The following is a 27,532-nucleotide window of genomic DNA, read 5'->3' as shown; positions in this document are numbered from 1 at the left end:
TGTCTAAACCCATTTCCATCTCAGTTAGATGTATACTAACGTTTAAACCTGCCCTTTTTCGTCATTTTCCACAAGAATGAATGGCGATATTATTGAATGCACCTACTTTGAGCGTATTCTAAATGGTTCCAATATTTAAGTGCTTGGGGTGAGGATTTATCTTTTCATCCTGACATGTTTTACAGCCAATTGTACTAAACAGTATAATAATAAATATTACATTTCATTTACAGTGCCTCATTTGCTCCTAAGACCATTTCTTAATTACTCATATGTGTTTTATGCATTAAAGCACTCATTTATTTTCTAATTTCAAAATTACCATGCATGTACAGACTAAGAATGCAAGGTATACAGCCTGGTCAGGTATATTTCTTGTCGGGATTTAGGTATGAAGGGAGCAATGGAATAGGGCTCTAGTCTATAGAATTGGAAATTATGTACCATAATTAAATACTGACCATCAATTTGCAAATATTGTGATATTTATTTTGTAGCTTGATAGCTGCCTATCTGTTTTTGAAACCCCACCCTCCCTCAACTGATTACCACCCCTTCAAAAACAAACAATCTAATAAGTAAAATCCTGATTATCAAGTCACCACATTCCTCTATTGATTAAACAACAGTTTTAACGAAACAGGCAACAGTTTAAAACATTTCTTTAGAAAATATCAAGAACAAAATGAAACTTGAGTATTAACTTACTGGAGTTACAGTTTATCCTGATACAGTCTAGATGGGGAAGAATAAATGAAAGATGAAATTGCATCCTTCAAGGTTACAGCTGCAGACATCCAAAAACAATCAGTCCACCCTTCCGGGGACAGACACATGCAAAAACGTAGCCATTTTATGTATCACTAATTTAGAAATTATTTAAAAAAGAAATGTCAGCTCTGATTATATAACACAAAACATCCTTAAGAGTCAAGAAGCATTGGACATATAATATCCCCAAATCACTGTTTGAATAAAAATCATACAGGCAGTTTTCTATAAATTATAGAAACACTTTTGTTACCCGTAGTTATAAAATGGCCACTCATTAATTACTAACCACATGAATTCCCTAAACTGAGATTTTATAACTTTAATTTTTTTTTATCAAGTTAAGTCTCAAAGAAATTGGCTAAGATATCCAATGGCCTTGTGCTATCTTGTTTGCTAAACAGTATACTAGAACTGTATGTTGTATAACATTTAGCAAGAAGATGGTGTACCACAGATCTTTGAATTTCTAGAAGTCTTAACAAAAGAATTGAGGAAAGATAAGAAAAGATTTTAATACCCCATCATAACTGGGGAAGAATATTGATATTGTTAAAGTATATTGACAAGTTGATGTTAACAGAACACCCCAGTAATTGCTGTGCATATTACATAATGCGCATATACTACTACTGGAAAGAAATACATCTTTATTGTGTGTGTGTGTGTGAATAAATATTAAGCAAATAAATGCTGTTTGACATGATTGGATATTGTAAAAACAATCTGGGTTAGGTTCCATGTGGTTAGGTTTATCATGTGTCGTCAACCGCAACAGAAAAGTGGGAGCAAACAGCCTCGGTCCAATCAGCAGCAGCACCATGCAGTGACCATTATACCCCTCGAATGAGCAACGTTAATACAGACACTAGATACATGTACTAACTAGCATGTCTCTTTTAAACAGTACAACAAAATGTATGACAAGGAAAGCCAATGTGGGAGGCTTTATATCTATATATAATATCTATAGATAGATAGATATATATATATATATTATATAGATATATATATATCTAATATATTATATATATATAATATATATATAGCAAATTAGTAATTTACGTATAACCTTGAAATTTTTTAAAAAATATATATATCATAGTTTTTTTTTTTTTTTTTTTTTTTAAGTGTAAGTTATTCAGACCTTGGGGGGATATAATTGTCGATGACAATAATCTTAAAGAGCATGATTTATTCAAAATTTATCAAAATAACTGAACTAATAGAAAGATCACCTTAAATTCTGAAATGAAACAGATTTTTTTTTTTTTTAAAAAACACATATTTTGTGCATATTATTATATATGCTACATGGCATTTTTAAATGGCAGAAAATATTTACACCATACGTGAATGAATTTTTATGCAATAAAAGTATGCTGTCAAAAAACAGCGTATTGTGACCAATATTTTCTTTTCTATGACTATTATTGAAGGTATTAATGTGAATACTACATATAATGATATTAGGTTTTCAATTATGTGTTTTGAAAAAAAAAAAGAAAACAAAGAAGGTGGTATGCTAGCCGACTGCTGGTTTAGCTGTGCACTCTGTTCACGGGCTGTTTGCTGTAGGGGCCGCAGGCTTCAGGCCTTTGAAGGGTTGAATACCATCTTTTGACATAGCATGGTGGATGTGTAGTTTTATTGCTAAAATGTGTTTTATGAGTTTTTTTGCAGGAAAAAAATCAGCAATGTTGCTAGACTAAATTATTGAAATAATACATGTCAATCAAAACTTTTTAAAGACTGAAACGTGACTAACTGTTTTACCATTTAGAAAGTCACAGCACTTATTGTGTTAATTACTGGTATAAAAAATCAAAAAAGGGCAACTTAAACAAACAAACAAACAAACATAATAATAATAATAAATAATAATAATAATAATAATAATAATAATAATAATAATATATGAAAATGATGATGAAAATATCTGTTCAAAAGATGGGCCAAACAGCAGGTATATTTAGGCCAACAATTAAAATACAAATTAATTAAAAAAATAAATATCTAAATAAAGAAATAAAATAAATAAATAACACACACACACACACACACACACACACACACACACACACACACACACACACACACACACACACACACACACACACACATACATTATTCATTAATTCCATGCAATATATTTAGAAACATATAACAAAAGAATATTAAAGTATACATATACATTTTATTTACTATATAATTAGTATTACAAGAAAAAAAAAAAAAAACAATACACAAAGAAACCAATAGATTCCTGAATTTCAGGTGTATACGATACCTAAATTAACAGTCAGCTTCACACGTCCTCCATCAAGTTCAAGCCTTAGTGTGTCTGCTGACTCCCTTGATGTGGTTGCCATGAGCAGGCCATATGCCCGCTGAGACATGAAGCGCAAGGATACGTCCTCAGCCTCTGTATGCATGACCATGGGCATCACAACCTTCATGTACATGCTACCATCATAGCTGAGAATGGAGGCCTCTGTGAAAAAACAAGTTAAAAAAATGCTTACATTTTTTTTTTTCTATATATATATTCTTTCATACAGAACTTGCTAGAAAATTCATCCATGCTTATATTACACACTAGAGTGGTAAGTTTAGGAATACTAAAATCAACTTTGCAAAGTCAATGAAATATATATTTGACTATATGCTACAAGAAAGAAATTCAGAACAAACCAAATAATACCAGAAAACATTTCTCACATAAGGACTCTGCACACAATCTACACACCTGTGCTTTCTCTTTTCTTATTTCTCTGAAATTCACAACACTAAAATTCAATATTTCTCTTATCTAAACAATTCCCATTTCCCTCCCTTGCCTATGTGACAGTTAGTCAATTTATATCTGTGTAAGGTTAATGTCAATGCACAGACATTAGTATAAGCACAAGAGATGTTCACACTTTATCACATGGGGGTAGAGATCACAATACCCATGGATATACAAATGTTAACCAAAACTAATTTCAACATACAGAATTACAGGATGAAAATATTTATATCTTCAATTGTTTAAATCATAGAAAAGACTGGATTACTAAGTAAATGATGTGTGTGTGTGTGTGTGTGTGTATATATATATATATATATATATATATATATATATATATATATATATATTTATATATTTATTGCATTTAATATATTGTATATTATTTTATACATGTGCCTAGCAATACTATCAAGGAGAATGGGGTATACATTAAAGCTCCCTGATATTTCACATACTTTTTAATATGCAACAAATGCATACATTTTGATCCAATGCTGTTTGTACAAATAAATGGGAGTTGCCATCCATCTACAGCCAATCATTTAACTAGCAATAAATAATACGGCTCCGGACTCTTGACAGGAGGGGTGTGGGTTCAATCGCAGGTGGGGGGGCACTGCTGCTGTACCCTTCAGCAAGGTATTTTACCTATAAAAAACAACTGTATATATGGGCAATTCTATGTAAAAATAATGTGATATCTTGTAAAAAATAAATAATAATAATTGGCAGAATATGGATTCATAAGGCACAGCAAAAACAAGCTGGATTCAATCAAGACCACATACTGTTGCTGTTAATGATTTGACTGCAGAGGTTACAGAGTTGCTGTTCTAATAAATGTTCAATAGAGCGGTCTGTTTTGACACCCCACAGTGAATCCAGTGATAGTCATTTAAAGAGAGAGAGATTATGATTCAAGACAAGAGCTCCACTTTTATCAAGCATTGCCCTGATGCTGATTGCACACTTGTCATGCTATAGGCTGCAAGCGGAAAAAAAAAAAAAAACCAAATGTAATAGAAAATGCAACAGTGCGTGAAATGTATATTCTGACATGATTAAAAAAAAAAAAAAAAAAAAAAAAAAAAAAAAACCTGATTCAAAAATGTTGTTTACTGTTACTTTACACCTACCTATTACAATATTCCTAGAGGAAAGGGGTACATTACAAATTAAACTATTCTATGCAGGATGTGTGAATTATTTCAACCTCAAAGGAATCATAAACGGTATGGAACTGAACACAAAGCAGTGTTTCAATCGAGTTCTTATCCAAGCTTGAATAGTTTGTGAAATTCATTAAATCCCTGGCCTGGGAATCATAGCCTTACCATTCTTTTCTTTTCTTGTTTCTATTTTATTTTTATTTTTTTTTTACCATTGCTTATATGATGTGTTCCAATATGAAGAAGAACAGATCATTGTAATAATGCTGTTCATTTCAAGGACATGTGGAACGGAACACAAAATACAGACAAGGTTTGTGACAACAAGACAAGGAAAGGTTTGTGATGAAGAGAGAATTATATGTTATATCAGCATATTGTAAAAAGCTATGCAAATCTTAAATCTTATCGTTCCACTAGTTTGTCATGAGCTTGTAGAATACTGAAATACACTACATAGTGATACCCCGCTGACTATTCAATGTATGGGATTGTTAGTGACATTTTTTATTTTAGAAGCACATAACAACTCAGTCTTTTTTTGGCATAATCCATTTCTGCAAACTGCCACACAATACCAGGTTCTGAGACAATGCCAAAGAGTTGCATGCTGAATGATGAACCTGCATATGATTACGTGTGCCAGAGCCATTCCATGAAGTCAGGGCTCTTTGAGCAGTGCTGGCCCCAATCCTTGACAACTCAGAGTTCTTTGCCTGAATAGTATTAAAGAGCTTCAAGGCACTTTTAGGCATCATTTTCCAGCTCCTCGTAGTCAAGGACCTTTAAGAGCTTGTGAATAGCTTTTATTTGTCACCAGTTGCATTTAGATTAGTGTATATTCTTTGCCTCACTGTCAGCCTTTTTCTTTATAGTTGCCTGGCACTGTAAGTTGCAGAGTGAGGGTTAATACAAGACAGCAGTTAAGTTGCACTGTTATTATTATACTGTGGTCTTCCTCTCTAAATTAAATTAAAAGGAACAGCATTCCATTAAACATACAGGAACAACATGCCTCATACAGGTCTATTCATTAATAATCATTCAAATTATCCTAGAATACTGATATTGTGTCCATTAGTTGCAGGTACCAGGCCTAGAACATTGTTTCTTGAGTTATTAGCCATAACAAAGGCGGTGCAAATATTTAATCTTCCACTTGATGGCACCAAAGGCCAAGCATGCACTGATATCCTGCTTGCAAATGGGTGGCAGTGGCCATGGTAATACAGTATGTTTTTCTGGGTGTTCTGTTTATGCAGTAGGCATTCCTTTCCATTTAACTAGACATTAAAAAATCATTACATATTAACATTTACAAATTTCACAGGGACAGAAAAGATATAACAAACCATCAACACTCAGAGTTTCTACAAATTATAGAAATATATTTGTACCAATATTGACATACTGTACTTATAATCGTTAGTCAACGTCAGACAGTCTGCAATGTGATATATATATATATATCTATATGATATATATATATATATATATATATATATATATATATATATACACACACACACACACACACACACACACACACACACACACACACACACACACACACACACACAGTGCCTATAGTAAGTATTCACCCCCCTTGGACGTTTTCACAGTTTGTTGTGTTACAACCTGAAATCTTAATGCATTTAAAGTTTTTTTTTTCCTTTACTCAACACTTTGAAGAGGCAAGAGAATTTTTATTGTGAAACAACAGTTAATGAATAAAGAAATGTCTTGGTTAGATAAGTATCCACCCCCCCTGAGTCAATGGTGACAGAGTTACCTGGGTGATGTGCTGTGTTGGGTTTGCGCCATACATAATGCTTTGCATTTAGGCCAAATAGTTACATTTTTGTTTCTTCGGATCACAGAATCTTTTGCCACATCTTTTCAGAGTCTCTCATATGCCTTTTTGCAAATTCCAAGCAAGATTTTACATTTTTTTCAGAAATGGCTTCCTTCTTGCAATTCTTCCATACAGGCCAGATTTGTGGAGTACTTCAGCTATTGTTTCTCCCATCTTAGCCATGGAACGCTTTAGGTCTTGCAGAGTTGTCATTGGATGCTTGGTGGCTGACCAATGCCCTTCTTACCCGGCTGCTCAGTTTGGGAGGACAGACTCCTCTAAGCAGATTCTGGGTGGTGCCATATACCTTCCACGTCTTAATGATCGACTTGACTGTGCTCCAAGGGATATTCAATGCCTTTGAAATCTTTTTATATCCTTCCCCTGATCTGTGCTTTTCCACAACTTTATCCCGGAGTTCTTTTGAAAGCTCCTTGGTGTCTTTGCTTTGAATTCACTACACAACTGTGGGGCCTTACAGACACAGGTCTATTTAATCTGAAATCATGTGAACCACTTTTATTGCACACAGTTGAACTCTGTTTAACTTATTGTGTGAATTCTGAAGGCAATTGGTTGTACCTGATCTTATTTAGGAGTGTCATAGCAAAGGGGGTGAATACGTACCTAATGAAGACTTTTCAGGTTTTTATTTTTAATTGATTTGTTTTTTTTCACACACACAGCCTCCCCCCACACATACTTTTTCACACGTTGAAAGTGTTTCGTAGGTTGTGTAAATCAAAGGAAAAAAAATCCCATTTAAATGCAACAAGATTTCAGGTTGTAACACAACAAACTGTGAAAATGTCCAAGGGGGTAAATACTTCCTATAGGCACTGTATAAATGTATGTGTGTGTGTGTGTGTGTGTGTGTGTGTGTGTGTGTTTGTTATGTTTTCATAATCTTCCCCTGAGCTCATACTACTGTATGTTCAAGGGAGAACTGGTACTGCATAACATGCCATAGATTGTTTTAGGTTTCTCAGCCATGCAAGTAACCTACAGTGACAGATCAGAATGAAGTTACTGCACTACAGAGCTACTGCAAAGTAAAACATCAACATAAATTAACGGACAAGCACTGAGTGTGAATGCCTACTGATGACTAATTTACATTGTGTCAGTTTGACTTTGTAGCAGGATAAAACAAAAAAAAAAAAACATCACTAAACCCTAATCTGTATTCACATTAGATGTTTTCAGTTTATGCCTGCAATGTTCTTGTTTCTCCTACCAGTCCATTAACTCCGAAATAGTCACTATCTATCGGTATAGCAGTATTTTATACAACTCCTTTCTCTGTCTCATCCATTTGTCACCCAAAGCACTGTAACATGTTTGGTACACATTTTGTGTTGGCCACTCAATGCTATCTTTAATATGTCACAGTATAACCTTGACAACTAACGTAAGGGTAAAAACAGAAAGAAAAACTAAAATCAAAAGCCTTGTCCTTCTGTAAGCGTGCCTCACACGCGACTCAGGACAGGAGATAGAAAGTGAGATATAAAACTCATTATTCTTTTCCATCTGACAATTGTTTAACATTCAGCAAAAGATAACTGTTAAAGATAAATGAAACAAAGAAGGCTATAGAAAGCAGCAGTCAATATCTAGCCACAGTCTGCTTTGCTCATCATTTTTCTACCATCGTTTGTCGCAATTCAAAATCTTGATAAATTCAATACACATTATTTCCTTCCATTATTATTTTTTTCAGTAATTTTTTTTCTCATTATTGTACAGAGACATACAAACTTGGTGCTTATGTTTACACATAGGAAGCAACTCATTAGAAGCTGTAATAAAACTACAGAATGGTTATTCAGTATTTGATATCCAAAGCGTTATCTAAAAACTTGAATTAGGACTCATGTGGGAACTTAGAAATGGAAATAGAAATCTTTTTTTTTTTTTTTTTTTTTTTTTTTTTTTCAGAAATGTTTTATTTATTCCAGACTAGGTGTCCCGTTGCTTGATTTTTTTATTGCTTGTATAGACATTGCATAAAACATTTCAAATATTCTGGTTGCAAGTGACATTTTTTGGGTGTTATGGGTGGAGGACATGTTTGGGATTTTATGATATTGAAGGACAATGTCACTGATCTGATTCCCAACCTTTTAATTGAACAAAATATATATGTTTTATTATGGATATTGATTGCAAAATGTCTTTTCAGCCACGATGCATCATGTCTCTACCTTTATACTGCCCAATTCTATACCAGACAAATGCACCAATCCTATATGTAAGGAACTGAAGGCTAATGCTACTATTCAAACCAAAGCTGAAAACCTTGAAGTGTCTAATAAGATTAATGTCTAGCTGCTATAACACATTACCCTCCAGATACTGTGCACTAAGGAGGTATCATGTAATTATGTAGACTACCCTCCATTAGGCCACTAGAGGACTTTTAATAGCAAGCACAGATGATTTCTCACACACCAAATATACAGTTTTTAACAATATAAAACCTTACATGTCTCTCAATATCTAACAGCTGAATCCTAATCATTAATTAGTCTGGTAAACAACATTTTAACACCAAGGTACTAAAACACAGTTTTATTTTCTGCCAGTATTTTCTATCAGTTTATTGAAAGGGAACTCTACCGTGACATTGACATTAACTATTCCAAGGTGTTATATTCAATATATATAAAACAGCAGCAGATCTAAATGGTGCTGCCATTTAAAAATGTAATTAAGACCAAATATGTTATTTACTTTTTGTTTCTACCAAATGTTAATTGCTTTACAGTGTACACACAACGTCAATAACAGGTTTACACAGAGACTTTATTAAACTGGGTGCCTGATTGCACTAGTGTTTATGTTCAACTTCTAACTACAAATTTACAAAAAAAACAAAAAAACAAAAAAAAAAACTTGGAATGTCATGTCAAATTTATTGTTTGGCATAGTACCTTAAAATAAATATACAATTCTCTAGAAAAACAGCCATGTTTCTTCAGAAATCCAAGACCAGTGAATTATGTTGTTAAATTAATAATTAAGGTCATTTTACTATAATTGCTCTATAAAACTAATTAGAAATAACTGAGCACAGTTTCATTGCATTTGCTAAAATAGTTTTTTTTTTCTGACATCTGACACTGACATCTAATAGTGTTCAGTACACTAACCAAACACAGACTGTAGAGAGAACTGCTTTTGGCAATGCATCTTAGCTGAATTGAGGGCTATTTAGAAAGTGCTGTATTTCTATTAATTGTTATTGCTCTTATGGTTTGTAGTAAGAGCTAAGCATGATGGTAGCAGTTTGAACATTATGGTTCCTGCACTGCCTGAGGCCAGGATAGGTGACCTTCACAGTGCCAGAATCAATAGCGATTAACTCAAGTGCTGTAGCTAGCAGTCTGAAACCTGCTGCTGCAGCAAACTCACATTCATCTCCTTGCTATGCTACACTGAGATCAGGGGAAGTTCATTTTATATTATCTTGATAAAAATGCTCATATGAGTTTGTCTGTTCAGATTTTTAGTGGAGTGCATTGAAAACATTGCTAATAACATGACTGGGTGTTGTTAATGGCTGTATATGTGTTTGTTCTGCTGCCCTCTCTGTGATTTTTAATTGTTGCTGCCTAAAATGTGCCACCTGGTTCATGACCCAGTAGAGATGCATACATATGAGTCACCAAACATCTGTAAATATAATATAACAGCAAATATACAGGGTAACCCAACATATAAGGTCCACCTATAAATAAATAAAACTGAACACATTCAAAGGGTTTTATTGTAGTACTTTTTTATTGCCAGATCAATCTAATCATCTTTGAAATCCAGTATACACAGTATGGATTGAGATCATCGGCTTGCCGTTAACTCTACTTGTACAGTAGGTGATCTATGTCTAAATAAAAGCAAAGGGGCTCTCTAACTAGGGAGTGAAAACACCTACTTTAACAATAACATATGAAGATGCAGTAGAGCAGCTAGTTCAGCATTACAGGGCTGGCATGTAATGCTCATGATATCAAACGTTCATTCCTCATCCTTGACAATCTTCCACAAACAATAATAATAATACCAATAATAATAGTAATACACAATTTGTGTGTATCTTTACTTTGTTCCAAAACAACACCAGCCTTTAATTTTAACCAGAATTTAAAACAGAATTCCAACAATAAACTGGTGTCTTATGATGACACTGCCAATATAATTCTGTATACAATAGTGTAGCTATTGTACATAGTTTAGATGATATTTTACATAAATATAAACCTTGCTATTCTAACTAAATACCATTTGTGAGCATACAAAAAGTGTGTCGTTTTAAAGGATAAAGTGTGACATATTTATGTACAAACAATAGTATTTTACAATTCTGATAGCTTTGTGACATATTAAAAGCACATATGTGTATCTGCTATCCCTTTTGAGTTTTGGGGAGCTGCAGGGATGCCATTTCTGGCCTCATGTCCACTTTGCAGGTTCATAACTCATTAACCATTGACTGACATTGCATATACAGTTTTCTTTGTTGATGTTAGATAACCAGGAGAAATGACAAGACAGGTCAACAACTACAGTGGTTCAGGACTTCTCACAAAGACAATATAGCATTTTTATTGGCGTTGTTGCACTTGTTTCTACATTTGGCCCCACATTACTAAACTAGAAAAGCAGTTCTGTGTGTGCAGTGAGTATCACAAATATATCTTGGATTATCTGAAAGATCTGATCTCTCAAACATGGCCCATTGTCAGTGCTTGTTTTAATCTGTCACGGGCACCCTCTACTTAAAAAATAATAGAGAGCTAGTATTTTGACATTCTTCCTAAAACAATTCCAGGTTCTTCCATATGTAACATCATTCATGATACATATGTCTACATAAGGGGAAGCAGTGACAAAGCCAAAGGCCAAAACACAATAATACAATATGCAGATACTTGTGTGCATTTTAGGGCTTTAGAGTAGATGACATTTTTTGTCAGTGTTTGGAAATTAACAGAAACTGCCATATGTGATCCAGATAAATACAAACAAACGGAATCCTATGCTTTCATGCTGCCACCATCCCCTGATTATTCCAGCCAAATTCAGAACTAAATTTAACTGCAGAAAACCAAATCTATGTGTCAAAACAAAAATCATAAAAAACAAATCATCATCATGAGGTCACAATAACATCTAAAAATAGCATTGTGTTACAGATTGTATTACTATATGACAGACACAGACTTCTGTCATAAAATAATTTTTATCATTAATAGCACAAAAAACTTTTTATTTTACATAGCTTTTGCATGCCTATATAACAGACTAGATTGTTACCAGGATTAAAGTTAAGCAAGTGAGACAGCAAGCTATTCCTGTTTGGAGCTGATCGTGGGGTAAGTAATTTATTTATATGCCAACACTGCTTCGTATTCTTAAGAAAAAGGGCTTTTTTTTGTTTTTAATTCATCCATTTTTTTCAAGATAATATCAAATTTAGATATCTAATTTGTATACCAATTACCTGTGTACATTAAAGAAGTGGCTAGATAATCTCCATACCACGTTCTTAGTAAGAGCTGCAAAGACTACAAAACAATGCAAATAAAACAGGTAAATTATTAACCAATTAAAAATGAGACTAGCTTACATGTGAAATATTCACAAATCAACAAAAAACAATCTAAAATATTCAGATACTGTAAGCCTTTTGTAATTGTCACATTTCCAATATGAAAAAAAGTGGCTGGTCCTTGAAACTCAGTATGCAATTCACACCAGTGTTTGAATTGCTGAGGAAGCATTAGTGCATATGTCAATGAGCACCACTGGAGCACCATTATAAACTACAATAGCTTCCAGTCTGGTGGTTCTGACTATTAATAATACATGATTTAGCTTTAATAACAACATAGATGCAGAAGTTCCTTTACTTACCCCTTTCACATGTTCTGGACCAGGAGCCAGTGCCAGTGCAATCACAGATGAATCTATTCCAGCCTTCTTTGCATACTGCATTGTTTTTACATGGATAACTTTCACACTGTTTAGAGGTGATCTTGGAACATGATGGCTTTATTCCGGCACCGTTTTGTTCCTCTGCTATCTGCCTTATATCTTTGCTTCGACCATCAATAAACAGGTCCCGGATGCATCCCACATAGCCATAGTTGAGCATTGCTGTCCACAACTCTGTGGGCAAAATGAGCCCTACTCGGTTTTCTGGCAAACCACCTAAGTACATGTCACCCTCTAAATCAAGAATCTCACTTTCTCCACTGGCAGTAAATGGGGTGCGACGACTGTTTACAGATATGGTACCTGGGGAAAAAAAAAATACATAAAATTTAGCTAGACATTATATTAACTGTTCTCTTTAAATGCACTAAACTGTTGTCTGTTGTGTTTATTTTTTAAATTCAACTTTTAAATCTCAGAGAGTAATACAAATAAATAAATAAATAGATACATAAATAAATACAAAATAATGAATGTAGTCAATGTATTCTCATTGGATGATGCAGAAGTCTTCGAACAAAATCAGGGACTATAGAAACTAATCTCTATAGTCTACAATAAATGCTACACAAAGTAGTAGATTCACAAGTTTTACACAAGCCCCTTTGGGGAGTATGGACAAGCAGCACTACAGGCTTCTATGACTTAGTGACTTTGCTAAGCCTGTTGGTTGTAGCTTCAACATTCACAGCAGGAAGAGTTTAATAAGAAGAGGATAGGCACCTGTGGGCATTCTGTAGATTCAGCTATACAAACATGTAGCTTCAGTACAGGATTAGAATAGGTTACTTTTGTGTACTTTTTAGCAGCACTATTAGAGCTTCTATAACTAATTTTGATTCAAGTGCTGGGAGAGATTTAAGTTTAAATAGCAGCTCCGGCACTACATGACAATGTACATAGCCTATCTTACGATAACACATGACCCATTCATATTTACCGAATGGGTTACGTTGACTGATATCCTTTCTTTTTCTCAAAAGGTCACATTAGCCCATCAGATGTAGCAAAATGCAGTCATTGACTAGTGACAGAAAAGTGAGTTTCAGACCTAAAGACCCAGGAGCTATAAAGAATACTAGAGAATCAGGATGCCATCACTTAAAACTTCTATAATGCAACCTTTATTAAGCAGTATTGTGGGATGCACTGAAATTACCCATTCTGAGCCATGTCTGAGATGAGGTTAAAATCTCTATGAATACAGACAAGCCTTTTGCTAAGTGGTTAAGACTTGAAGACTGTGCTTTCTTCGGTTCGTGTGGTCCACGGTTTGCACCCAACCTCTGTCTTGTTACACAATACAGTTATGTATGCTATGTTAAGTTGAGAATTAGTCAAGATGTTTAGCTTCTGCATTAAAATGGATTTATACTCTGTCAAAAGCCAGGTATCCTCCATTTACAGTAATTATCATAGTTTTACAGCTCTCAGTAGATTTGGCACAAGCTGTACACGAGTGCATAATAATTTAGTCTCTTGCAGTACATTGCTGTTTATCTCAAGTAATAACATAATAAATTGCTTTGCTTTAATTTAACTTGCAGGCAAACTACCTGTCTTTAGTGGATGAAATACGATTTAAGCAAAATGCAGCACAAAATAATCAACCATAAGAAAAATACCTATTTTGACAAAACAAAAGATTGCTGTAGAACAACCTTGCATATTTCTGGTTTAAATCTAATTTTATCCTTAATGCCTTTCTCAACAGAAAAAAAAAAAAACAGCTCCCTAGTTTCCAACTGCTATCAGTTTATATGCTTTATAAGTATGTTAGTGCAGAAATAATGGCAAAATTGAATTGGAATTTGATTTTAAATGTAATCATATAAAATACAAGTGTACAAATGGCATTCTATTACAAATCATCTGGTTGGCAAAAAAATCTCTCCACTATTTAAGTGGTCTTAATCTTCAAAAGCTGTGAAACCAGAATGATTACTTGGTAATGCCAGTATAAATTGTTTGAAATCAAATATCATTAATTTTGTAAACACAATTGTATTGATGGCAATAGGGTAGTGTAGTTTTTCAGAATTTGCATCTTGGAATGTATTAAAACACTAAACAGTTTCTTTTGAAAATGAAAAGCATAACAAAATAATTATCAACAGACATTATTTGTTTATAAAGGGGTGTTTCTTGGTAAAATGGACATTTGTAGAAGACTAGACACATAAGTAACTGATAGAGTGAAAAAGTGATAAAGGACTGTACCTGATCTTCCATCACGCTGTATATCCACATGATACCAATCTCCGTCGTTCACCTTTTTCTGGGTGGCTTTAATCTTGATTGTGCCAGAGCCCATGTCCAATAGCAAATACAGACTGCCATCCAGTAGCTCCACGGCAAAGAAGTCAACCTTAGTGTTCTTCTGACTTCTGGAATCTTTCCTGTCCTGGGGTTTCCCATGAGTAAACAGAACAAGGCCGTTTGGCTCTGATGTGCGGAAGTCGAAAGAGATCGAGCCCATCCTTTTGGTGTTCCATTTGGGGAGGCTGATAAACGCTTCCGGGGTCTCAAACGATATGGGGTCCAGGGTGGCTACATTCTCGCACTTAAACGCCACATCTCCTTGAATCTTCATTTTGGGGTCTCCGATCCTGGCCAGACGTGACAGTTCCAATCTGATATCATTGTTTTTATAAACAACCTGTCGAGCAGAAGGATTTCAGTGAATACAAGGTCATGCTTTATTAAATAAATCTACCACGTGTCCATCCAAAGCTTGTCCTGGTTGGCAGTTTTAGATAACTGATCACAGAGCACTAAATGTCAGAACAAGGACAGTTAATTCAGTACTACAGTAATTAATGTAAACAGTATCAATGTTATGCCTTCTTACAAAGCCGGAATAAAACAGCATGAAGAGATTGGTAAATATTGTTCAGTAAATTGTCACATGAATTCAGGTCTGTTTGCTCTGATAGCTATGCTAATAACAAGGCAAAACATTGTATTATTTTGCAATAGCTGCAAGCGACATGATGCCTGTCATTTTTAAATTTTTTTAAATGAGTTTTAGGATTGAAACAATAAAAATCAATTATAATAAAAAAAAAGAATATCACTTAGAGCTTTTATTTAACGTCCTGTAATCAAATGAATTACAATGTGATATCGCAAAAGTACCAGATGCCATAATAGGAGTACAATATTTCATGTTAGATTTTGAAACGTCACATTTGTCAATTTTTGTCCATTTTTTTGGTTAAGTATATGGAAAACTACAAAGCAGTATGTAATTAAATATGTAAACGTAACACTATTCCAACAGGTTTCATTCGACTTTATGAAGCAAAATGAGTGAATTCTATAGCATGATACAAAACCTTTGGCCATAGCTGTATGCATGTATGTTTGGATGGCAATTCATTCCCATGTTGCAGTGAAAGTTATGTTCTTACAAACACTATGGAATGTAAGTTCCATGAATATGAGTGCATGGCATTAAAGGCACACCGTTCTCTTTAAATGCAATGATATTTGAGTGAGTAGATGTCAACCTCCAGCTGGTTTTCCTCTTTTAGTGTCCAGATAATCTTAAAATATGTGACGATAAATCCCCCTAGCCTACCTGAAGGGGTTGTTCTAGATTGACTAAATGCATCTAATTCTATCAATTCTTGAGTAGAGATTATGCTGTGAAATCAGGAGTGGTATGCATGCCTAAACAGAAGATTGAACTGCCTCGCTCACTACAACCTCCATTATGTATTTCCCTTGTCGTTTAAACATCACTTTGCAAGCTAAATTAATTTTTACTGGGATGGCTATTTTAAGCTTAAAATACTAACACAACATTCTCAAGGGCCTTTTTTCAGGTATTAGTGACTCCTCCACTTTATTAATAGGATAAGATGCAGTGCTCTGTTTAAGTGCAATGTATTGATCCACTTATTGTACAATACATGTTCATTTGTTAATAAATAAGACCTAAATATACTGCCTGTATTTGATTAAAAGGGAGATGAAAAAACAAACATATACAGTGCTGGGGAGAAGAAAAAAAAAACCTTGAGAACAAATGTATCTTGATGAATTCAACAAGACAGAAACTTCCTTTTGGAGGTCTTCAGGGACATTTAAGAAATACTGCTCAAATTGTCATATAGAAGATAAACACACACACACACACACACACACACACACACACACACACACACACACACACACAAACACACACAAAGCTACTCCCATTCTTGTCCGCAAGCTATTTTCAGATTATGGAACTGTATCTTTGGTTGAACTGCCCAGGAGAACAGCAGAACTTGATGTGTAAATTTCTCTACTGAGACACACTAGTGATCAAACCAAAAAAGAGCTCTTTGAACTTGGAAATATTCCCAAATCTAATACCTGCAACAGATTACAGTTTCAATTGATCTATCCATATGGACTGGGGCATCCAATTTAGACTTTGACTTCACAAGTGATGTGGAACGGCACACTTAGATTCAGAATAACTTTTTTTTTTTTTTTTTTTGTAGATCAAGTGAAAAGGTCATTTATTTTCATGCCCTGCTCTACTTTGTCATTCAGTGCCTTTCTTAAACTTTCATCTCTGCCTGCTCCCTTTCTCTCTTCTCGCTCACATTTTCTAGCAGCCTTCAGTGACAACAACTCGTTACCATGGGAATGGAAAAACCAGATGACTAGCATTGGACTGGCAGCATCAAAGTCTGTTTCTAAAAAAAAAAAAAAACTGTTTGATGCAGTTGGCAAACATATTATTGTAAAAAGTTTCTATTTGTATGTTTCACAATCGAAGGACAGCTAACATTGATTAAGCAGTTCCTATAGCCTATATTACAATAGAAATGTGTACATCAGAGTAGTGTCAACTTAACTGCAAATACAGCGTGAGGCAAAAGGTGTATTTTGTGAAATAAACTGTAATCTTGTAGATATTGCACATGGCTGCAGTACTACAGTTGGTAATCAAACAATGAGGATAATTTTTTGTTACCTTACTGTTTCTGTTTACCTATGTGCTGATGTTACAGCACTTGATGGCTTTGTCATTATCTAAATCAAGCTGTACGCAGAATATTACTGGCATCACCGAGACTAGCCAGGAGTGTTCCTGACACAGATTAATACTGTGCAATGTATTCACTATGTGATATTATCATTTTGAGCCCTCACATTTTACATAATGCCACATACTTCATTGTGCTGTAGTGATGAGCAAATACCTTCAGATACTGAATTCTATCTTTCTGACCCAGATACATAATTTCAATAAGATTGATTATTATATTTATTTCAATATCTATCAATTTAACTTTCTACTTTAGAAATGTCTGCCAGTCCCTTATTGATATGTTGATTAATCTGCATCCAATTTAATAGGAAACGCAGTTTTAAAAGCATGTGGTATAGGGGTATACACCAGCTACAATGGGAATTGCCTTGTGTTTCCCTGTAAGGCTTATTAAATATACAGCCAATATATAATGAGGTTTAAATAGTTTTAAAGTACAACTTTAAACACAATTTGTTGGTGTAACATGCTAGAGGCATGTGTAAAATAAACGTCCAAGGATAAAACTGCAACTGTTAACCTGTTTCTTTTACACACATCCAAAACTATATACAATTTAAATCTGTACATTTGAGATTTTTGTCCCTCAACCCCAGCATAAAGAGGAGATTTCCTGATTTATAAATCCTTTCCTTTGACACAGTAAAGCCTGGTTTTCAATCAGTAAAACTTTGCTCTGGTGTAGCTTCACAGGTTGGCTGATGACACATGCATTAATCATTTCTAGCTGTCTGCTACACCTATAAATCTTTGCCTACAGGTCCCCTCACCACTCTCAAGGAATTAATGACTTCTGGGTCAAACACTATAAAAGTTGGAAATTGTTATAGATTATTCACTTGTCAAGTATGTTGAAGGTTTTTCTGCTAATATTTGCATTAAAACTATGTATGCATTTCTTACCATACAAACTAGACAACTGAGAAGAAAGTGCCTTGCACAGTATGGCTTCAAAAACACAAACTGCATCTGTATAACTCAGCGTAGTGGATTGCCTTAAAGAACCATGCTGTGCTATTTAGGGAAGCATTAAAGGGGGCAGTTAAGCATTGCCTTTCACTTCTTTTCAATTATTTAACAGGAAAGGATAAAGCAATCTCCACCTACTCCTACTGCAGAAGTTCCTTTTATTTGTGTGGCTTATGCCCTTTTTCACTTGTATACCTGTATACCTATTTTTAGTAGTACAACTGTGTACAAATCTAGACATGGCTAAGTATGGCCATTAGAAAAGTACTATTCATTATTTATTGATTTTGACAAATTCTGCTTACTTTTCTTGCTCACGCTATTACGACAAAGGCACAAGAAATGTGAACGTTGCTTGGCAAAATATTTGAATCATTTACTACTACATTTTATACTAAGCTACTGGCAGCTATACATGTTTGTTTCCAAACTGCATGTATATATTTCTGTACATAATTAAAACATTGTAAAAATGTATGGGTAAAAGAAAAATATGATGGTATTTGTAGCTATATAGAATATAATTAAGGAAGTAAGTCACTACAGGGTGTAGATTGTTTTGAAATGTTGCACATCTCAAAAACAAAATCTTAATCAATGTTTTCTTTATTAATTTTTTTTTAAGTCTTGGACTAATTACAAAAGTGGCAGCAGGAAGACACGTTCTGTCCTTAATGATTGTCAGTGGGGTAGATACAGAGGATTCAAGGAACAGTTTTCTGTCTTTTGTTTTAATCAGTTTGAGATCATGCTGAAAATAACATACAGTATGCAGCTATTTTCCTAGAATTAGCAAATTATGTTGTAATCTGAAAATGACAGCTCTGTTTTTATTTGTTTTAAACAAATGTATTTCTTCTCAAACCCACTTTCACCTGAAGGAATGGTGTTGTCTTGAAACTTTGGAATTTGATCCAATAAACAAATAACATCATTATTCAATCAATAATGCCCGCCTTGTAACACTAAAAGCATTTGCTTTCATAACTTAATTTTTCATTAGTTTGTAAATTATGAACAAAAAAGCTAATGCAATTTACATTATGTTTATTTATTTATTTGATTGTAGTGCATAATGTATTGCAAGGTTGCAGAATTTCTTTGTTTCTTCTCTACTGCGCAATATTGTAAAAAACATGGCAAAACCTGCAAATAGATTTACTTCATTCTTGTGTGCATACTTTACAAGGTTGAAAACATTCAATTAAAAATGTCTGCATGTATAAACATTTACCAAATATTTTTTGTTAAGATAGGGGCGATTAAGATACTCTGCATGAAAAGCCATCCTAAAAGCCACAGATGTTTATTCACCATTCCAGGTTTTTATTCCAACATAGCTCTAAAAATTATCTTTTGACTGTGCTGATCCAAATGGATCAACTGGAACAAGTGCAGGCTTACCCATCTGTCAGATCTCTATGCTACGCAGGATTCGCTTAATGATGTGAGAGACACCGATCCACACAGATAAACTGAGTGAGCTATGGATTGATTCCTCATAAACAAAATCCTACATGGCTTAGTAGCACAGTCCCTATGTTTAGCCAGTATTACACAAGATGGATCCTGACATATTTTAGTAATGCAGTATTATGGAAACTGTACAATATGCTGTGATATTGTCTAACTGTGGAAAGAGCTGGGTCTATAATAATTAGCAGGGCTGGTCACTGGGGATAACAAGTTAAATGAAGCTTCGATTAATACTCTCAATGCATCGGCTATAATGGAATAACCAGATTGCTACCCAGGGAGTAGATTTTATATTCCTTATAGTTTTTCAAAGTAACATCTGAGTCCATGTGAGTCGCTAAACATCTTCACAAAGGAACTGTTAAGATCTGAAACATTTCGGCTACCATGAAAGATGTAAAGCATTTATGTGTTTAGTCAGTGTCAGTATACAATAACACAAAAAGATACTAAATAGAAGTGGCAGGTTTATTGTAGTTTATACAGCACTAAATGCTGATGTGCTTTGAAACAAGCAGCATTCTATACTATGTTTGTAGTCGTATTCCCCACTGCTCAAAGAACATGCATCCAATAAGAAGCAAACATTTAAGGTTGGCCTCACTCACAGTTATGGTTGCAAAATCCTAATGGAGCTGCACAATTCTCCATGGGAATAATTTGAACAAGTATTGTAAAATGAGTCTAACTTTGCTATGTTAAAATAATGTTTATAATAGAGTAACCGCAAAAGCACAGTTATAGCCTCAATCTGTACTCCCTATTGGTTTAAATTGGCCCAAAATGTTCTTTCTCCATCTTTTTCTCCACATCACATCACAAGTATTTTCATTCAATGATTATTGCCACGCAACTGATCCAAAGCTACATAATACCCTATTTAGATTTTTGTGATTAAAATTTTGCAGCTGTTTAGATCACTAAAATAGTTTGTAATCTTTTATCTGTGCATATCTCATTGGTGTCTTTTTTTTTCCTCAGAAATATGGGAAATCACTGGGAGAGTGATATTTTAACAATTTAAACTTAGACTAAATGTGCTTGTGTTTAGATACATTTAATAGACCCAATGGTACAGGATATACCAAGATTTTATTGTAGCTACTGTAATATATTAGACTATGCTAATATTATAGCATTGTTCATTTCTTGACAGATTAGGAATGCCAGGCAGACATTTTCTTGTAGCATTGGCACATCTAAAAAGCAAGAACATGTTTGACACTTGTGCTGAGTATGTATAACTTGTTTTTAAATTTTATCAAAAAAAAAAAAAAAAAAAAAAATATATATATATATATATATATATATATATATATATATATATATATATATATATATATATATATATATATATATATGTTATACAATATTTTGCACAAGCATACAGTATAATGTGTATATGTCATGTTATTGGTGTTCAGATATAAAATGCTAGTAACAGACTATCCTCTCTACACAATCACATCTCCAGCGTCATTCCAACTGACTTTGTTGCAGTAGATTAAAGTTGCCACTGGGTGGTACACTTTGCAAACTTCAGATACTGCATGACACCGCTACTCTAGTCTTACGGAGGAGATTGTCTGTATCTGCTGCCATACCTGCTGATAATGTCTACATGGTATGGAACGGAATACAATATAAAAGCAGAATTTGTATTCCGTGGAATGTAGCAAACCATTTAAATGGAAGACGCCGTGCACATGTCAATTTGTAAAGATTACTAAAATAACTATGGAGTGGTTTTGGCAGGGATGGGGTTGAAAACCCCTCCTCAGTAGTATTTATTTTAGGACTGAGAGCTGCATGTGTGTGTGCTCTTTAAACCTGCACCAGGCTAGCTTGGCTTAGATTGGGTGTTTTTTAGTTTAATTTTGTTGTTAAATAAAAGTGTGCTGTTGTAACAAAGAGGAGGCTGGGTGCAAACTAGAGACCCAGCACACCACAAGCGAGCATCTTAACCACAAAGAGTTTTTAACCTCAGCTCAGGGGACAACATATGGCAGTGTATCACACTTAACCTCATTCTTCTGCCTCCTGCCTCTGCTATTGCTGCCTCTACCCAGGCCACACTTCCACATAAGTGCTGTGTAATTTTGTTTTTAAAATGTATACCAACTGATTATCTCATAATGACCTAATCACTTCCTATTGAGAACATAGCCATTCAAGAAAGAGGGCAATGGCTAGGGGTTGGTGATGTGCCTGGGTGACTTAAATATGACCCAGTGCCCACCTTCCATGAATACAATAAAATAAGTAATTGTGGTGGATACCCTTCTAGTTTTGTTGTATATGGTACTTATTTATAGTGGTTTGGTGTTGAATGCTGCATATGTATAGTCTGGCATGTGCTTTTGGCTTCTTAATCAATCTTCAGCTTAATATACAGAGAATAAACATAGCCACCGAGGGACAATTGCGTCTTTATTCAGAAATTGATTATATTTTCCTTGCCCACAAAATGCCATCATGGTTTCTGTTTATCCCATGTGTAAATACCATTTACAATAGATTGAACTAAGTAATTTATGTGTGTTTCTGCCGTTACTGCAAAAACACTGTATTTTGTGAAAAGCCATATTTTCTCCTCAGAATCACCCCATTCTTACTTACTTTCATTCTGGGTAGAATATCGGTATGCTGCATAATAACTCAACATCAGTCTTAATTTTTGTGGTGCCAAAAAAAAAAAAAAAAATGACTCAAGTAGACATTTTGTCATATGTGTGCTTAGAAAAATTAACACAATAGCTATTACAACTAAGTGAGTTTTAATAGTTTGATATGTTTATTTTTTTAATTTTATTTATTTATGTATTTTTAATTTTTATTTTATTTTTGTATTTATTTTAAGAAATCCAAATGGTTTTCCTTAGCCATAGAAATAAATATATGAAATCTGGGCTCACAACTGCCTATTCTGTATGTAGCTATTTTCAAACCGACCATTAGAATCATTATTTATTTAGCAGCAACTTAACGCTAAAACTAACTGAGTTAGTAGTAAGCGACATGATAAAACAATTAAAGCTCCAGCAGTTCCCAAAGTCCAATCCAGTAGGTTAGATAAAGATAAATCTTATTGCAGTAATCGTTCACCTGGGGGATCTCTTTCAGAACAACAAATAAGAATGAACAAGAAACTACAACTAAAAGCTTCCTGCCAGTCAAAGCAAATACTTAATTGCTGGTAAAATTAGCAGAGGGAGGTTGATAAGGTCCAATTATGATGCAGCTTCAAGGGAGTCCACAGAAGTACCTACAGTGCACATAACACATGAACTATGGACATGTATAGTAGGATAAGAGGTTAAGGGGGGGATAGAGAAGCAAAACATTATTTGCATTGCTTTAGCAAGGCTTAGGAGCAGATTTAAATTCTAAAAACAAACAGACTAACATATATGTGGTTTGAACTGTGATTCTTACAGAAACAAACTGGTTTTGACTTCCTTTGTGATTGGTTTGGCACCAGTAAATGAAGAGGTAAAAACAGTAGATAAAAACGTATGTGACTGGCCATAGCAATTTGAAGAACAGCTACACAGTTTTGAGGAAGCAGATGGTGCCAGGGGATTTTGCTTTTAAATGGAACTGCTATGGTGGAATACCCTTGTTTAACTGGAAGCTGTCATTACTTCTGTACAAGCCCCTGATGTTGATGATTGCTGTGCACCATGCAATACACGTGCAATGGGTGGGGGTTAAAGTGACACCATTATAAATCCACACATGTCTGACTGAACAACAAATAATGTAAATTATGGCGGTTCTCATAACTAGCGGAATATTAAAAGGTAGGTCACAGCATAGCAGTGGTGACCTTGGGAGGGACCAAGGACAGCCAGCTGGACAGCCTGTTAGTGAAATCTGCATTTTAAAGATCCAGAAAGTACAGATGGAACAGAGGGGGATTAATTCACACTTGCAACCATTAATGAGTTACAACGTCAGGACAGGAAGGAATAAGAAATGATTCAGAGAAGGGGTTAAGGAGATGCAGGGACTGAACAATGTGGGAGGATAGTGAATCATTTCCTGGTCATATCAGCCAAAATGCTAGAAAATAGAACTCTGACAGCATTCCGTATGGGATTTCATGCCAAGCTACCCGCCCATCTGCAGCAGCAGGGAATTAGACTGAAACAACTGAACCCAGAGTGAAGGCGAGCTGACATTGCAGCATGTCTTGTCAGGCAGCAGTATTGCTTTGGGCAAAGGCTGATGTCACTGGTGTCAAGTAGGTGTAATAGGAAGCTGCCAGGTACCAAACATAACTAGAAAAGCCAACTGTGCAACCTAAGGATACTTTATGAGTGGGTATAAACATTCTACGACTGTAGACTACAACAGACATGAATGCCAAACACCACAATGGCCATTTCAAATACTCTACTGTAGTAGTACAATGGTTTCTCCAATTACAAAGATCTATCTATCTATTATAGATAGACACCAACGATCTGTATGCTAAGCCAAGACAAGTTATAATTATACAGAGCAGGCAGACACAACCCCAAATCAGTCAACTTAGAAGCCTTAAAGAGCTCATTACGTTATTACTAAACTACATACATTTTGTACAGCCTGACAACAGATATTAAAATATTTCTCAGATAACAAATCACAGAATTTAGTTTTCTTTAGCAAAACGTCTTCCTGTCTGCTTAACAGCTGACACCATACACAGTATACACTGAGAAGTGATAGGATCACACACTTATCTAAGAAGTAGAAATGCACAGGTTATATGTTTAGTTAAACAACACAGAATTGTGAACGGAACACAATTAGAAATGGCTGCTCAAAATTGAAAACCATTAATAATGACTACATAAAACTATATAAAATTAGGCCAGGCAAACCAAGCATTAGGTGATTTGACAAGAGATACAAGAGCTTCAGAAGTAGCCTTTGGAAATTGGAAATGTGTTGCTTACTTGGAACTTCCAATGTTTACAGATGTACAGAAGTGTATAACCATCTCATTGACAATAAGAACAATTATGCAACAATACATCCCAGAAAAGGTCTGGGAACAATTGAATTGCCCAATTCCAACTAAAAGAAAGATCAGACAATTTTGATATCTGTAACATTATTTCATCATTATTGTGGGGCCTGAAGGTGGTGATTTCTAAAACATGTATAAAGCAATTAACAGCATTAGCAAGGCTTTTAAGGCATCTTGACAGCTGGGGATTTCAACGACCGTAATAAAATTTTAAGTTAATTTTTAATTGATTGCATAACATAATAGATATAATGATGTGTTTAAAAACTGGAATAAAAAGGAAACCCTGCAAGACAATAAATGCATTTTAGTAGGGCTGTAGAAGGATACATTTGAACCTTAGAAGGTTCGCAACACATTAACGAAGGAAGGCTTAAACCTTCGATGGTACTAATTTGCATAATTTAGTGGAGACATCACCAGAGTTACTAGATTGAAAATCCTATTATTTTACAGGTAATCCATATAAATGGAGTGAAAAATTTGCATGTTGATGCTGCTTGCGATGTATAGTATACAGTAAGCTTGCATTGCAGCAGCACCTTTTTACAGCCAATAAAATATTTGCAGCTGACTTAGGCAAAACAACTCTTCATTTAACAGTCACCATTCCAAGCAGGTTATGAGTCACATTTTACTATGACTAATAATAATAATAATAATATGAATTTATGCTTGTCAAATAATCCCAGATTGGTTGTGCCTCCATAATACATCGCTTGCATAGTTTGCATTCAACATTTTTTTGTTTTGTTTTGGTCGCCTGGGCATTTAACAAAAAAATCCCAGACAGCAGAGGGTTTTCAAGACATTTCTTTCAATACAGCTTATGCTATTTGCTGTCGAGATGCAAATGAAGAAATTAAAGGTTTGCCTCTGAATAACATGAGAAGGAGGGGGAGGGATGGAAGGTGCTCAGTTTTCGAAATTAAAATGGTTAGTGTTGGCGCTTATTTTGTATGTTTCAAACATATTCTACCATATCACGTATCTTACAACGTCTTGTACACTAGGTATTCAGTAAATAGTTGATTGAAACAATATAACCGCTATATTGCAGCGGCACCATTGCAGTTTCTACGTATAACAATTTGGTAATGAATTCTAAAACAGCAACTTCTGTTTAAGTCATATGCATTATACAAATCGAAAGATCAATAGTATTCACAAGTTGTCAAATGGTTTCTGATAACAGAGTAAAACATACAGTGTATGAATGCCATCTGACAAACCTTCAAAGGTTTTGAACTACCTTCGAATTCCTGGCTAGCAAACTAACCTTCTTACCTTTGAACACAGCCCTACATTTTAGCAACTAATATATTCAGGAGCAAGAAGCACTAAAAAGATAATATTTTGTGATCAGTCATCTTGATTTCCCATGGTCATTTCTAAACTAAAAAGTCAGCTAGGGCCACTATCAGATACTGGTAATGCAAATTTGTTTCACCACAATTTTGTCAGTGAAACAAAGGTGGTGATCTCTCACAAAGCGTCCTGTTACTGCCACACATGCATTTGAACAGCTGTTTTATTTAAAGGATTTAACCAGCATCAATGCTGAGTTTCACAAGGCTTGAAGTTAAATAAAAGGTTTACATTTCAGAAATAATTGTATTTTAATGCAGGCTCTTCATTACATTCTCTTGAACCAGATTACTTTCCTGTAGTTTCATTTAAATTCCGTTTCTACATTTCAAATCCGATTGTTTTGCCTACTGTGTTATTGAATCTTTTTTTGATTAAATCTCCTCTGATTGTGCTTAGACTAGAGGATGCTTAATCAAAAAATGACTGCCCTGTATATGAAACAGAATAGTATTAAACTACACAGTCTATATTATTCAGAATATATGGTGGTTATAGACTCTCACATACCGATATGAGTACATATAACATCCACTGTGTGTACAGCGTTATTAAATACATTAGATTGTATCAAAAGTGGGCCGATATGCTTTGACATCACCATGAAATATTATATAAATGGAAACAACTTTACCTCTTTCAAGCAGCCCATGAAATTGTTGCTGACAGGAGAACCAGGTAGATCAGCTGTACTAGGGCTTCCACCAACATAGAAGAAATCATCTGAGCCAAGCATGGTGTAGTCTTCTTGGGTGTAACCAGTTGTGGTGAGGATACCATCCACAGAAATTGTTACCTAGTCAAAGAATATAACGAAAAAACAATGCCCAAACATGACCTTAACATACTGGCTTTTTTTTTGTTTCTCCTAAGAGGTGTTTTCTGTGTTCCTTTCGTTGGTTTGTTTTATTGTTTAGTATTTTTGTCCATGAACAAAGGTTTAGTTTCCATTTTCTGGTCTGTTTCACTCAATCGACATGTTAGTTTTTAATTTTTTTTTCACGGGATCAATGACAAGAAAAGAAAATAATTTAGGGATAAATATATTTTCTGTATC

General features: G+C 34.5%; 1 protein-coding gene across 28 annotated transcripts in view; it reads right to left on the bottom strand.

The window, feature by feature from the left end:
• Window positions 1-27,532, bottom strand: part of nrxn3a (neurexin 3a) — a 290,916-nt gene that overhangs the window by 180,794 nt on the left and 82,590 nt on the right. For 21 of the 28 annotated variants that reach the window (XM_041266212.1, XM_041266208.1, XM_041266209.1 and 18 more), the window contains 5 exons: window positions 27,110-27,271; window positions 14,810-15,248; window positions 12,509-12,892; window positions 3,062-3,265; window positions 709-735 (listed from right to left, as the gene is read on the bottom strand). In XM_041266212.1, coding sequence (XP_041122146.1) covers window positions 709-735; window positions 3,062-3,265; window positions 12,509-12,892; window positions 14,810-15,248; window positions 27,110-27,271 — 1,216 coding nt within the window. The remainder of the gene's footprint in view (window positions 1-708; window positions 736-3,061; window positions 3,266-12,508; window positions 12,893-14,809; window positions 15,249-27,109; window positions 27,272-27,532) is intronic. The other 7 variants (XM_041266223.1, XM_041266214.1, XM_041266195.1 and 4 more) reach the window with 1 other exon arrangement.

The sequence above is a fragment of the Polyodon spathula genome, chromosome 12 (genome assembly GCF_017654505.1).
Source record: "Polyodon spathula isolate WHYD16114869_AA chromosome 12, ASM1765450v1, whole genome shotgun sequence".
Classification (NCBI taxonomy): Eukaryota; Metazoa; Chordata; class Actinopteri; order Acipenseriformes; family Polyodontidae; genus Polyodon; species Polyodon spathula.
This window is presented reverse-complemented; position numbering and strand designations above follow the sequence as displayed.